The sequence below is a fragment of the Dasypus novemcinctus genome, chromosome 12, assembly GCF_030445035.2.
Source record: "Dasypus novemcinctus isolate mDasNov1 chromosome 12, mDasNov1.1.hap2, whole genome shotgun sequence".
Classification (NCBI taxonomy): Eukaryota; Metazoa; Chordata; class Mammalia; order Cingulata; family Dasypodidae; genus Dasypus; species Dasypus novemcinctus.
In genome coordinates this window covers 76,721,096-76,735,549 of record NC_080684.1, presented here as the reverse complement: position 1 = coordinate 76,735,549, position 14,454 = coordinate 76,721,096, and the positions used below count along the sequence as shown (strand labels likewise).

The 14,454-nt window shown below is 33.3% G+C and overlaps 1 protein-coding gene across 2 annotated transcripts in view; it reads left to right on the top strand.

Moving 5' to 3' along the window:
• The window catches only part of EEA1 (early endosome antigen 1), a 138,577-nt gene that overhangs the window by 119,972 nt on the left and 4,151 nt on the right, over positions 1-14,454 (top strand). For both annotated transcript variants that reach the window (XM_004459819.3, XM_012525662.4), the window contains 7 exons: positions 4,170-4,352; positions 8,611-8,796; positions 10,834-10,965; positions 11,888-12,073; positions 13,025-13,263; positions 13,546-13,666; positions 14,225-14,323. In XM_004459819.3, the coding sequence (XP_004459876.1) occupies positions 4,170-4,352; positions 8,611-8,796; positions 10,834-10,965; positions 11,888-12,073; positions 13,025-13,263; positions 13,546-13,666; positions 14,225-14,323 (1,146 nt within the window). The remainder of the gene's footprint in view (positions 1-4,169; positions 4,353-8,610; positions 8,797-10,833; positions 10,966-11,887; positions 12,074-13,024; positions 13,264-13,545; positions 13,667-14,224; positions 14,324-14,454) is intronic.

The following is a 14,454-nucleotide window of genomic DNA, read 5'->3' as shown; positions in this document are numbered from 1 at the left end:
TTTGTCCAAGGGGAAGAGAGCAGTAAAATCCTTAGTGTTTATAATGAACAAAAATTTGTCATTGTCATTGAGAGTTGGCTTTCATAATACTAGAGTAAAAAAATATAAAAAAATACAGATATGCATTATGTTGACTAATATTTTTAGTACTGTAATTGTGCTACTTCAAAAAAGTTATTTTCTAATAACACAAACGAGTAAGCAGACTTGCCTATTTTGTTTGTATTTTTATCATTTATAATCAAAAGTTAAGATATAATCACAATAGATATTTTGTTTCACACTTTGATATATTTTTTAAAAATTTTCTTTTAATTTTAAAAGAAGCTTTAGATTACATAAATGTTACATAAATAATATAAGGGGATTCACATATGCCCCATACCCTCCCCTCTTGTACACTTTCCCATATTAACAACATACATTTTGATATCTTGAAATCATATCTTTTTTCAAAATCTTTTAATCTAATATCCAGGCATTTCCCATATTTTCACTTTTATGACATCATAATTTAGTGAATTAAAAATAAAATTATTTTTAGCACATTTTATTTTTTATTATATTATTAGTTACAGTTTGTCTTTCAGATTTATAATTGATAATGCTTATACTTTGTATGGCTTTATTAAAGGACAACTACAGGATTATGAGATTTAGAGGTACTGTTCTTATTGGTAGTTCATTTTTATATTAGTGTATGAGTGCTGGAATAGAAAGTACTCTGAACATTGGAGAAGGCAGCATTTTGGGGAAAATGTTTGGAGGATAGCCAGTCTTTATAAATTAGGTCTGGAATTCAGAATAACTGATGAATTGTTGCCAGGCAAGAATAGCATGGTTTTGTAGAAGAGCAGTGTAGCATAATGAAAAGAAGATAGATTTTGAAGCCAGACAGACCTGAATTTAAATTTTATGTGGCACACATTAACTTTATGGCCATGGAGAAGTAATTCATCTTTCTTATCTAAGAAAAATGGGGTCATAGAATTTCTGTAAGGATTGTGATGATATATGTAAAACATCTAGTACTGTGCCCAGTGCAATGTGGAAGCAAAACATTTTGCTGGCTATTCTATGAAAGTATGGCAAACTATGAACTTGGAAGTATCAGTATGTATGGTGTAGATGTGTATTTGTACATACCTCCATACATACATACATACATTTATAGGTATATATGCATATCTAAAAATGTATTTGTTTGCATAATACTGGTTATTAAGGAAGACTTCAGCAAGCAGGTTATAAGTCAGCAATCCCTGCACCAACTTTTATTTTTTAAAACCTAATGTGAGAATACAGAATGAATAAGGTATGGTCTCCTACTCTCAAGTAGCTTATGATTTAATGAGGAAGCAGGTGTGTAAAGAAAAAGTGGAGAATGAAACAAGACCTTATGTGAAAATATAAGAAAAATGAAAACTTGATGGAAATATTTACTATGGTGATAAGAGGTACCTTTCTAGAGGACATTTGAACAGGGCCTTTCAAGATGATTATAATTTTGAACAGTTGAAAAACAGGGGAAATTAGACATTTCAAGAAAAGGAAACAATATTCGCAAAGCTTGCAACACTTAGAAGATGTCATTATGAAACATTAATTGTTGTTATGTATGTCATTTTCCTGTTTATCCTCCCCACTAATAGTCATGAATTCCTTGAAGTGAGGAACTGTGTTATTTTTTAGCAAATAAGCTCTCAATAAAAAAAAAATTTTAATTAATGACTGAATATATCAGCCTATCAGTCAGAGGAAAGATAGGGAAGACCCAGGCATGAGTCAAAAGAGCCATGACGGTCATCACTGAGACCTGGCAGAGGGCCCAGTCAGAGTTATAATGGTAACTAAAGGGAAGGAAAACTAAATTTGTAAAAAAAGTTAAAGAAGTAGTATTCTAGAAAACAAAATGTTTAAGTGTAGTTTAACTATAGCCTTTCATATAAAAAAAGATGTACAGAATTCTTCAACATGAAGAATCTAAATCAGAGGAAGAATTCTACGTAAGGGCATTGGATGTCATCAGACAATAGGGAGATCAACTTCTCCCTCCTGATCCCCCAAAGGCACTTAGCACCAATTCCTATCAATCCATCTCCTAGCTTTCTTGAATCCACCCCCTTTTCTCATTTCCCACTACCCCAGCCTTAGTCTAGGTTATTTTCTCTTATTTGGGCTATTGCAATAGCTTCCTAATAGATGTCCTAGGTTCTTGCCTTTTCCACTTCCAATCTATTTGTCATTCATTCACCCAAGAAATATTACTGGGCACTTATTTTGTGCCATGGCATGAGTCTAAGTATGGGAAAAATACCAGTGCAAAAACCAGACAAAGCATCTCTTCTTAGGGAGCTTATACTTTAGTGGGCAAAGAAACCAAACAGGTTGATGGGAAAGAGTGATGGAAGAGAGTCCTACTAAAGGTTGGGTGATCAAGGAAGACTTTCTTAAGAGATTTGCGCTGAGACATGAATTTCAAGAACCAGTCATACAAAGGACAGGTGTAACAACAAGTGCAAAGTCTTTAAGACAAGAACAAGCTTGAAATTTTCTAAAAACCGAAGACCAATATGGGTTGACTATGGTGGGAGAAAAGAGTAATATGAGTAGGGTCTGAGAAGTAGATAAGGGTCAGATCATGAATATACAACCTTGTAGCTTATAAGCTACCAGAGAATGGTATATTTTTTCTAAGGACAAGTAGAATTCACTGGAGAATTTAGAGCAGAGAATGATGCATTCTGACTAAAGATTAAGAAGGAAGCATGGTAGGCATTTAAAAAAAAACTCTTGCTATAATCATGACAGTATATGATGGCTTGAATGAAAGTGTTAGCAGAGAATGATTTGGGGATATAGTTTGGAAGTTGTCAGGACTTGCTGATAAGATAGTGAGAGGTAATGATAAAAGGATTAGGACTTACTAGATTTATGACTTGTGTAGATGATAATGTCATTTATTGGGGAAGAAACAGCTTTTTGATATGAAAAGGTACTGTCATTCTATTTGAGAGAGATGTCTGTCAATCATGTAGATGGAGATGTCAGGAAAATACCTGGAAATACTGAGCCCAGAGATCAGGCAGAGAGATTAGAGCTAGAGACATAAACTTGGGTGTCAATTGTAAATAGAAGATATTTAAAGCTAGGGCTAAAAAAAAAAAAAAAAAAGAAAGAAAGAAAAAAGCTAGGGCTCTAGATGAGATCTTCTAGGGAGAGAATGTATATAGAAGAAAAGAGGGTCAAGGGATAGGTCCCTGGAAGTTCTACAATATTTAGAGATCTAGCAGAAGACAAGGAGATAGTAAAAGATTTTTAAGACAGAATGACCAGCAAAATACGAGGGAAGCCTAAAACAAAAGGTGTCCCAGAAACCAGATTAAAGGAAATGTTTCTAGGAGGTCACATAATCAACTGTATCAAATACTGCTACAAGATCAAGTAAAATGTGGACAAGGACAAGAATATTAGGGTTTGGACCATAGTGGTTACTGGTTACTGGTGACCTTAGCAATTTCACTGAATTGGTGTTTTTATTTTAAAAAGCAAGTGCTAATTTCCATGTTGTACATTTGTTTATTTTAATTGTCATAACTTGTGCATACATACTGAATCTTCTTAAAGTCTAAAGACAAGTCCAGAGTTTACAGCAGTTGGACTTTTGCGAGATTTTTCTCTTTCTGCCTTGATATTAATATAGATGATCTGTAGACTTTTCATAATTTATTCTTGAATTTCAAAGAGTATACTACATTCCTCAACACAGTAAGAGCTTTTTTCTTTCTTGCATGCTGAAATTCCCCTTAGTTTGCTTTGAATTCTGTAATCTTCTGAAACATTGAGTATTGCATCCTCTACCAGAATTCCAGTGTTACTCTCAGTCTCCTACTACCTTGATACTCCAGGCTCCCCAGTGAATTAATTTTTTTCTTTATTTCAGTGCTTTGGCATTTTTGGGTTTTTCAATAAGACTTACTTTGACTTTGTAATATTCTTTGACTTTGTAACTATAAGGTAGGTAAGTTACTCTTTATTGACTTGGAAGAATTTTAGGACATAAAAACTGTTCAGTTTGTTCTCAGGTATCTTTGTTACATGTATTACTTTTTATGTTTGTAACAGGATTTTGGTATGCATGGTGCTTAAATGACTATTGTATGTTTCAGACAGAGTTTGAGAATAAACTACAGCAGCATTTAACACAGGCAGCACAGGAACTCACAGCTGAGAAAGATAAAATATCAGTATTACAAAACACCTATGAAAAAAGCCAGGAAAATCTAAAACAGCTTCAGTCTGACTTCTATGGGAAGGAATCTGAGCTTTTGGCCACAAGGCAAGATCTTAAGGTATAGTAAACAATATTATATCATAAAAAAATTCAGTAAGTTATTTATAGACATTCATTACATGGTTGTTTTAAATCCAAATGGGCAAGGGAATATTAGTATTTGTAGAATATCATGTTTGTTTTCTATTAAATTAGTATTTTGGGGGTGTCATGCTTTTTTCTCAGATTGTTTTATATTATAACAAAATATGATATATGTAATTGTGTTTATTTCAAAATTACTTGAATCTTTAATAGAAAAATAAATAACTGGTATCACAGTATATGTAATTATATTGTAAAGATTTGGCATATATTTACTTATCTAAGTACTTTGCTTTCTTTATGTGAAAATAACTTTCAAAATAGACTTCTGTTAGAGAATCTAAGGATTTTTAACATAAAACAATTATGAAAATGCATACAATTTTACCGTTGCTTGTTAGGAAATACTGACTTTAGTTTTATATATTTCTCTATTTCCCAGGATTATCAGAATGCCTAATGATAACAGGAGATTATAGCTTAAAATAAACTTAACCTTAATTACCCAGCCATGTGTGGGAACTTTCTTCTTGACAATACTATTTGCTAGATAAAATATCACATTTATTAAAATGGAAGATTTGGAAAAAGGGTAAATAATTTTATATTGCGTAAGATATCAGTTCTCTAAGGGAAATGGAGCATTTATATTCTCTCACAGATGAGTAAGGATGGCCTGCCTGCCTGCCTGCCCCCCTCCCTCCCTCCGTCATTTCCTTTTTGTCAAGGTGAATTATGCTCTCTGTTTCTTTCTTACATTTTTGGGGGTTTAATTTAAAGCATATTATTGTAAAATTCTGATGAAAAAAGTCACAGACTATTAAAATGTACTATATATACACATATATGTACCTATACCATCTATCGATTATCTCTGTATAAGTTTACTATATATAAATTTTATTTACAGGCAGTTAAAGGAAAGACCTTATGAAAGAGGCAGGACTTGACTAGAAGGATCTGTAGAATTTGAAAGCACAGAGAGTCCTGAAAAAAAAAAAGGCTTTTCAAATTAGGGGCACATTTGCAGAAAGGTACTGCAATGGAATGAGCAAAGCCAGGAGACAGTTAACATAATTGTCTTGCTGGAGACCAGGTTTATGTTTGGAAGTTAAAGTTTAAAGAAAGGATGAGTTCAAATTGTGGAACATCTTAGATTCCTAGCAAAGGTGATTAGGCTTTGTATTTTCAGGGGAAAGTGGGGAGAACCTTTCAAGATTCTAAACAGAGGAGTAAAATGATGAAAGTTTTATTTTAGGAAGCTTAACCTGGAAGTGGTTTACAGACAGCTTGAATTGGATAGGGCTAATTATTTACCCAAGAGTATAGCATAGTAACAGGACTTAGATCTCTCAAATCAATATTCTTTCATTAAGTCAACAAATATTTTAACTATATCTGAAAGCTACATCATATAGTAATGATTTTATATATAAGTGAATAATTCAAATGAAAATAGGGGCAAAAAGAAAAAGGCAGAGGGTCTAGGTTGCTATTGTTTTAGACCTGCTAAGAGGCCTAGGGTAACTCATCTGTTCCAGAGCTCTCCTTTTTCAGTTGAGAAGACTGAGGCCCACTTGGTTTGTGACAGGCTTGATACTATACAATAGCAGAACCACTGTTAGATCTGTTTTCCTGATGCATAACCCTCTATTCATCTCACCACCATTTCCCAGGAAATTTTTTTAACAAAATAGAAGATTGATAAATTCTATACTAATGGCTCCAAAATGTTAAGTATATGAACTACATAGGAAGTTAATTTTAAAAAGGAAAAGAAAAGTAAATTCCTAGGGAATTTCACATGATATCTATAGACCAAAATAATAGATGGTTATTAACCATTATTATTATTTTTTGCTTCAGTGATGTTATATGATCTTGTTTATAAGAGGGAAGGAGAGAGACTCAGAACCTTGGTAACATGACACCTACCTAACTCAGTCCAGGCTGACTACCCTGGTCTGACATTTCACCTGGACACCAGTGAAATGAAAGGTAGTGTGGCCTGATCAATGCTTTTAGCCCCATCTGCTGGATTATTTATGAAATACTTACATTTGATGACTATATTTCAATTTGGCTATGCTGTGTGCTATTTTTTGTTGTTAATGAAAGAGAGAAGTGGAATTTAACTGCAAATTTTATGCCTAGAGTTCAGTGAACATTCTAGAATAATAAATTTGGAATTAAATATAAATCTTCTGAGCATAATCCGGGTCACAGTTGGTGGTTGAATCACTTTTAGGGATATGTTTATTCCACTGGGAGTGGGTAGGTTAAAGATAGCCAATACAAAACCATGGAATGGGGGAAGCAGAATCCCCAATGGAAAAGATTCAGAGCAGATGAAATTAACATGGTCAGTTACAAGAAAGTTAAAGGAACCTTTAAAATGCCTGGCAGTATACCACTGAATGACATAGATTAATGTTTAGAGGCAGGATAGAGCAGTCAGTATGTCTTGATATCTTCAGACAGGACTTCACGGAGCAGTCAAGATTTTGAGTTTAACTTTAAAGAATTAGCATCTAGATTTTTGTGAGCTTAAAATTTTATAGGCTGCTACTTACACAATGGAAATTTTGAATTCTTGTGATCAGTAATAGGGAGTACTATGGCTTTTCAGGTTCTATCAAGCCTTGGTATTCTTTAGCATTAGATCAAGACCTCTGTTACCTAATTATAGCTGTGATAGATTGTATGGACTTAGGCTTTATCAAATTTTATTATTTTTATGTGAATTACTTTTACCCTTTGTGAAGACTAGGTTAATTCCAATATGTACCGTGGAGCCTCTGTAAACCACATTTCACTAAGAGCTCTCATGCTCCATGTTTGTCTGTGTATTTGGCACAAAGCATATGCTTTATGCTCTCCCACCTTGTACATCTTCCATTTTACACACCCATTCTCTTTCTCAGACAACCTAGTAAGCTTCTCTAAGTGGAAGACTATCTTATACCTTCCTGTTCTAGCCTAGCTATACTTAATAAATGGTTAGTTGCCTGATTAATAGAAAACAAGATGAATTGATGTGTTTCCCAAAAAAGAATTCTTAATATTCTACTGGCAGTGTTGAAAATTCAAATTTAATTTATATCACAAAGACTTCTGAATTGGTCATTTGTAAAGAATAAACATTCTCTTTCAGGAAGCTTAAGAAGTCCATTAAATAAGGTATTCATTCATTTATTTTTTCATCAATTTTTAATTGAAATACTTTGTATAAGCCTAGCCAACAAAGATCCTTTCCTGAATTATGTCCATCTCCTTTTCAAAGGAACTATCTTCTCCAGAATAAGGAAGACAAGCATCTTCTAGATGGTGGAAGAACACCCTTTACTACTGATTTTTAGTAACAGCTGAGAGTGGCAAGGTTCCCACCATTCCTAGTACCTACCTGTACCCTACTAACCAAAAATGAAACCTGATAGGTCAGAAAGCCTGCCCTTTCCCAGATTTCAGCTTCTCAAAAAATTTGGTCTGAGAACTAACAGTAACTATGGATTGTGTTAACTAACAATCACTTCTACCGTGGAGATGGGAAGATGGGGAGATTGCTTCTTCAGGATTAGAGTCTCAGTTGTCTGCTGGTTTTTTCTTTTAATTTACCTGATTGATCCTGGTAGGCAGATGTAATAGTTACTGTTTTCCCCAAGATACTAAAAACTCTTCCTATTTATTAAAGGTTTTAGCATGTCAAGGGACATCATAGATCCTACAATACACACACACGTGAATATATATACATAATATATGTCTATATATTAAAATGCTATATAAATGTAGCATTTAATTCTGTCTTTTAAAATTTTTTTTTCTTTCTTGTCTCCCCATGCCCTCTCTCTAACCATATATGTTCTGTAAGTGTATTTGATATGGTCCCTTCATATCACCTAGGCAAAACTGAAGGTGTAATAAACATTTAGTATATATTTTTTGATTGATTTCTGGAGGTTATGGAATTGATTTAGTCTTACAGATTTAAATATTTTGTATTATTTATACTAAATATACTATTATACTAAAATACTATGTATAGGCAAGAGAGTTAATAATCTAGAATTCTTTTTCTTTTACATGATCTTACTGAAGGGCATAAAATGTGTTTGTTTTTTATTACTGTCCATATTTATATACCCACAATGCTTTTTATTGCAAGCATATAGTTTTGGTTGAAATTTGCTGAAAAATAACATATAATAATTTTGGGAAATTGTTTTTATAAGTCTGTAGAAGAGAAGCTCTCTCTAGCACAAGAGGACTTGATTTCAAACAGAAATCAAATTGGAAACCAAAATAAATTGATTCAAGAATTGAAGACTGCCAAAGCTACTTTGGAGCAGGATTCAACTAAGAAAGAACAGCAATTGAAGGAGCAGTGTAAAGCACTACAAGATATTAAAAAAGAAAAGGTATTTTATTTTTCTGAGTTAAATATAGAATCTTAGTGTTATGTGATAGAGATCATCCAGTCAGACCTGTTACCCACTACAGGCATCACCTTTAGTTTCACCAGCTCTCTCAGATAGACCTTTATTTTTTTATTCCCACTGATAAAACACATTTGATAATTTTGGTTTTTTTTAGGAGGTACGGGGATCAAACCCGGGATCTCATACATGGAAAGCACACACTCAACTACTTGAGCTAAATCCTCTCCCTTGATAACTGTAATTTTTTAAAAAAGATTTATTTTATTTATTCCCCTCCCCACCCGCCGCTGTCTTCTCTCTGTGTCCATTCGCTGTGTGCTCTTCTGTGTCTGCCTGCATTCTTGTCATGCGGCACTGGGAAACCTTGTCACCTTTTGTTGGCATCATCTTGCTGCGTCAGCTCTCCATGTGTGCAGCACCATTCCTGGGCAGGCTGTGCCTTTCTCGTGCAGGGCAGTTCTCCCTGCTGGGCGCACCCCTTGTGCATGGGGCATCCCTATGCAGGGGACACCCCTGAGTGACGTGGCACTCCCTGTGCATGGCAGCACTACACGTGGGCCAGCTCACCACACAGGTCAGGAGGCCCTGGGTATCAAACCCTGGACTGTCCACATGGTAGGTGGATGCTCCATCAGTTGAGCCAAATCTGCTTCCCTATAATTGTAATTTTATTGCTAGGAAATATTTCTTAATTGCCTCCCTGTCATTTCTACCTATTTTTCTTACTTTTACTCATTTTAGTTTTAAAAATATATCAATGGTTATCCTCTAACATGCGGATAAATCATACAAGCTTTGTAGAAATAGTTCTTAAGCTTGCAAAGAATTCTTAAAATTAGGAGCCAACTTTTAACAAAGAAAAGGGGGGTGTATTTAAAATTATATGCTTATATAAAAGATACTAAGTTATGAAGCCGAAAGCATTGGCTAATATGATCAGTACAATAAAAAAATATATCTTAAATTCTACATGAAAGAGAAATTCAGGTTCTAGAAAACATTTTATCTTTTGTTTTATAGCTAAAATCATATATTCCTATCAGCTGATAGGATATTATTCTGAAGTGTGCAATTGCTGATGTTCTTGATATATTCTATATTGTACAATTTCTGAAATTCTCTTTACTTAAGAAAATATTTGGGATTTCTTTGTGGGGGTAGGGAAGGTAAAGCTGGAGTGGAATTTATGATTTGCACCTTAAGTTTAGAAAATTGTGACAGAACCATAGTTTATAGAAGTTTACCTGTTAGGGTTTTAGATCAAACAGGACCCGTTTGCGTTTTGGCTCCACCTCTACTTAGATTATTTAATTTCTCTAACTTTCCTTCCTTTGCTTATAAAATGAGAATAAAATAGCTTCCCTTATAGAGATTGCGATAATATATATAACATTCCTAGCTAGATGCTATACATTTTACAGTATTAACTGTTACTATTTAATCCTCATAACAATATTATCATATACATTGTACAAATAATCAAAGGCTCAAGTTAACTCAGTAGAAAGAGACAGAGCCAGTGTCATAAACGCTTGTTAACATTGCATCAATTTTCGAGTTAAGTATTTGCTTAAAATTTTTTTTTCATGCAAGTGGTCATAGCAACTATATTCATTAAAGTCCCAAACTGGAAACAACCCAAATATCCATCAACAAGTGAATGGAGAAACAAATTGTGGTATATCTAAACAATGGAACACTACTCAGCAATAGAAAAGAAAGAGCATATAAGTGAAAAAACCCAAGCACAAAAGGCAGTTCTATTTTTATGAAATTCTAGAAAAGACAAATCTATAGTGATAGAAAGCAAATCTCGCCTAGGGTTGGGGCTGACTATAAAGAGGAATGAGGGATCTTTTGGGTGTGATGAAAATGTTCTATATGTTTATTACAGTTTCAGTTCCATTATTGTATGTTTGTCAGAATTATTTAACTATATCCTTAAAATGGGTGAATTTTAACAAATCATACTTAAATGAAACTTTTAAATTATTTTTAATAAATCATTGCTTGCAGTCACTGAAAGAAAAAGAATTGTTAAATGAAAAATCTAAATTGGTTGAGATGGAGGAAATTAAGTGTAGACAAGAAAAAGAAATCACTAAACTAAGTGAAGAACTCAAGTGTCACAAGCAAGAAAGCATAAAGGTATGTTAAGATAATCATTGTTCTTTAAAAATAAATTTATTGAGAACCTACTATGTGCAGGCACATTGTTCTGTTGTTTTTGACAGTACTCTTGGCAGAGTGCTCTTGTTACATAGTAGCTATGTGCATATTACAACTGTATTGCTTTTGTTTTCAGGTTACTGAATACAGCAAGAAACAAAACAAAACCCAATGAGTGTTCATTTAGAATGGTAATCTAGATAACCAATTTAGAAAATTATGTTTCTAATTTGGTAGCACATGTCAAAATATGTAGGAGCTTAGAATTAAGATTTTAAGGGATTCTGTTTTTTCAATTGTTTTTCTTCCTAAAATTCTTTAATAATCTCCTCTTTGGACATTTTGCCTCTCATAAGTATAGGTAGGGTGCCAACTGAAGAAACAAATTATCAGTTGCTTTGTAAAATGTTCTTCAGTTTCTTAGAGAAAGGTTAGATTCCCTTCTGAGAGCTCTCAGTTACCCAATATGTCTATCAGTATACTTAGCATTTTGTTTTATAATTAATTATCTCTTTATGTCATTCTGTTTCTCCAGACTGTGACTTCCTTGAAGCAGGGAATGTTATAGCTCATCTTTATATTAAATCCCCAGACTCTAATACAGTGTGTGATGCCTAAATGATGACCAATAGATGCTTGCTAAATGAAGAAAAGGAAAGTAGGGGATAGAGATTTTTCACATAATTAAATCAAAACATATGTATGCCAAGTATAACCTGAAGTTTAATGATCGTTGAGCAGGAAGTGAATAATCTTTCATCTTTTTAATAAACTGAAATACTTTAAAACTCTTATAAAAGAAGTGACTGAATCTCATATTGTATGATGATACATTGCATAAATTTCAGCTACATTTTGAAATATTTAAAATTATAGATTTATTTTTTCCATTTTTAAACAGGAAGTAACAAACCTCAAGGATGCCAAACAGCTTTTGATTCAGCAGAAATTAGAACTTCAGGGAAAAGTAGACTCCCTACAGACAACTCTTGAAGAGGAGAAGAGAAACCAGCAACTGCTAAAAGAAAAAATGAAAAAGGAAGAAGATGAGCTGAAGAAAGAATTTATTGAGAGGGAAGCTAAACTGGTCAGTGATGAATGGTGGGAGGTGGTTTTGTAATAGAACTCTAAATCACTTCTGTGAGAGGATTAGTCTACTTGAAGTTATGATTGAAATGCTCACCTAGAATTTTAGTTTTTTATTAAGAAATTTGTTTAAATAGTGAACATGTGATTGGAAATATTTTACTCTGTAATCAGATTTTAGTTTATATAAGTGAAAATCAGAATAAAGCATAATTTAGGAAAACATTTTTAATGCCATCCCCCTCCAAAAAAAGCAAAACAAACAAGCAAAAAACCTAACATAACTGTGTAAATTGAGCCAAATGATGTGAATGCTAATCATGTAAAACTATTTGTTTGGCCAAAGTGAAGGCTGATGAGGGGAAACAGAAACTTCAGTTCCAAATGATGACCGAAGTCTACTTCCCTCCCCTGCGGTGTGCATGCCAAATGGGAAGCATCGGGCTTTTCTCTGTTGAATTAAGTCCAGACATGCTCAGATAACTTGACCTCTACATGTTTTAGTTGACAGTTGCAATTTCTAGTGCAAATAGTGATTTCAAGGGTTTATATTGTGTTTTTTTTGACAGGTTGATAGAGACAAAAGGATGCATGTGTAATTGGGAGACATAAAGAAATGGCAGCATTGTCTCCAGGGCACCTTGCTATTTCATCTATGTGTGTCTTCCCCTTCTTGGGTGGGAAAATTACATCTCAAGTTGCTTCATTTTAGCTTGACCTTTCAAGAGGCTTGCGAACCATCTGCTCAGCATAACAGCCTCTGAGCCAGTACAAATTACACAAATGTTTGTACAGTCATTTTTATTAATGTATAATGAAATATATTCGCTTGCCTCCTTTCCTAAAGAATAGTGTTGATATTGCCAATATTTTACATTCAATAAGCAACTTAAATTTATTTTATATTATTAATACTTTCATAATAAAGTTTTTTCTGTTTTCTTTTTCTTAGCATTCTGAAATAGAAGAGAAAGAAGCAGAAATTAGGAAGCATGAAGAAAACGAGGCTAAACTTACCATGCAGATTACAGCATTAAATGAAAATTTAGGCACTGTAAAGAAGGAGTGGCAGTCTAGTCAACGGAGAGTTAGTGAACTCGAGAAACAGATAGATGACTTACGGGGCGAAATTGCAGTATTTGAAGCAACGGTTCAGAATAATCAAGATGAAAGGAGAGCACTACTAGAAAGGTGATTGAGGTCTAGTAAAATTAATTTATTTCTATTGTAAGTAACAGATGATCATATTCCACCTTTTTCTTAAAAAAAACTTTGAACTAGAAGAATAATCTTGAGAAAAATTTATAGCTCCTACAGGTATTTATGTAGTCATTTAAAAACTAATCCTTAAAATAATCAGATCATTGAAATGAATATATTATATTAAAAGTTACTAAAGTAGTCCATTATGAGTAGTCTAGAAGAGTCTGTAATGATTTTTTTTTTAAATTACCTCTTTGCAATCCATGCTAGATGTCTTAAAGGAGAAGGTGAAATAGAAAAACTTCAAACCAAAGTACTAGAATTGCAAAGAAAGCTGGATAATACAACTGCAGCAGTTCAGGAACTGGGTAGAGAAAATCAGTCTCTTCAGGTAAGTTACCTGGCAGTTCTTAGTTTAGAATTTACTGTTACTGAAATTGATATCATATATTTAATAAATAATGTTTGAATAACTACTATATGTGTATTATGGGTAATTAAATATAAAAGATTAAGAACTTGTCTGCGAGACTCCAAATATTAATGAGAGAGCCAATCATTCATGAATTGTCAGAATAGGACAAGAATTACAAATTTAAGCACACTAAGAAATAAATGAGTTGGTATTTGTTAGAGAAGCAATCTGAGTGTGTGCTCAGAGACCCAAGGAAGGATTGATCGCTAGGGTTAGAATGGATAGGAAATTACCAAGGGTTAATAATCACTAATGCCTCTGAGTAATAAGGTTTGATTTAGTTTAATTTTGACATTCAGACTTATGAATGTTGCTCCTTTTGGCAATGGAAGTTGGCCAAAGTATTTCTGATCTTAAAAATTGTATCTCAGGTGTGTATAATCAAAACCCTGGCAGCAAACTAGAAATAATTCATTATTCTTTAAAACATTGAATATTACAATATATTGAAACTTTTTGTTTGTTTTCAAATAGATTAAACATACTCAAGCATTGAATAGAAAGTGGGCTGAAGACAATGAAGTACAAAACTGTATGGCTTGTGGGAAAGGCTTTTCAGTAACAGTGAGACGGGTAAACAATTTTGTTCATATGGTTATATTTCTGGATTTCATTCCTCAGTGACAGTTGTTTTAATCATCACAGTAGTCTTGTATTTGAAAAATTAAAGGTTTTTCCCATATATTGATAAACTTTAATTTATA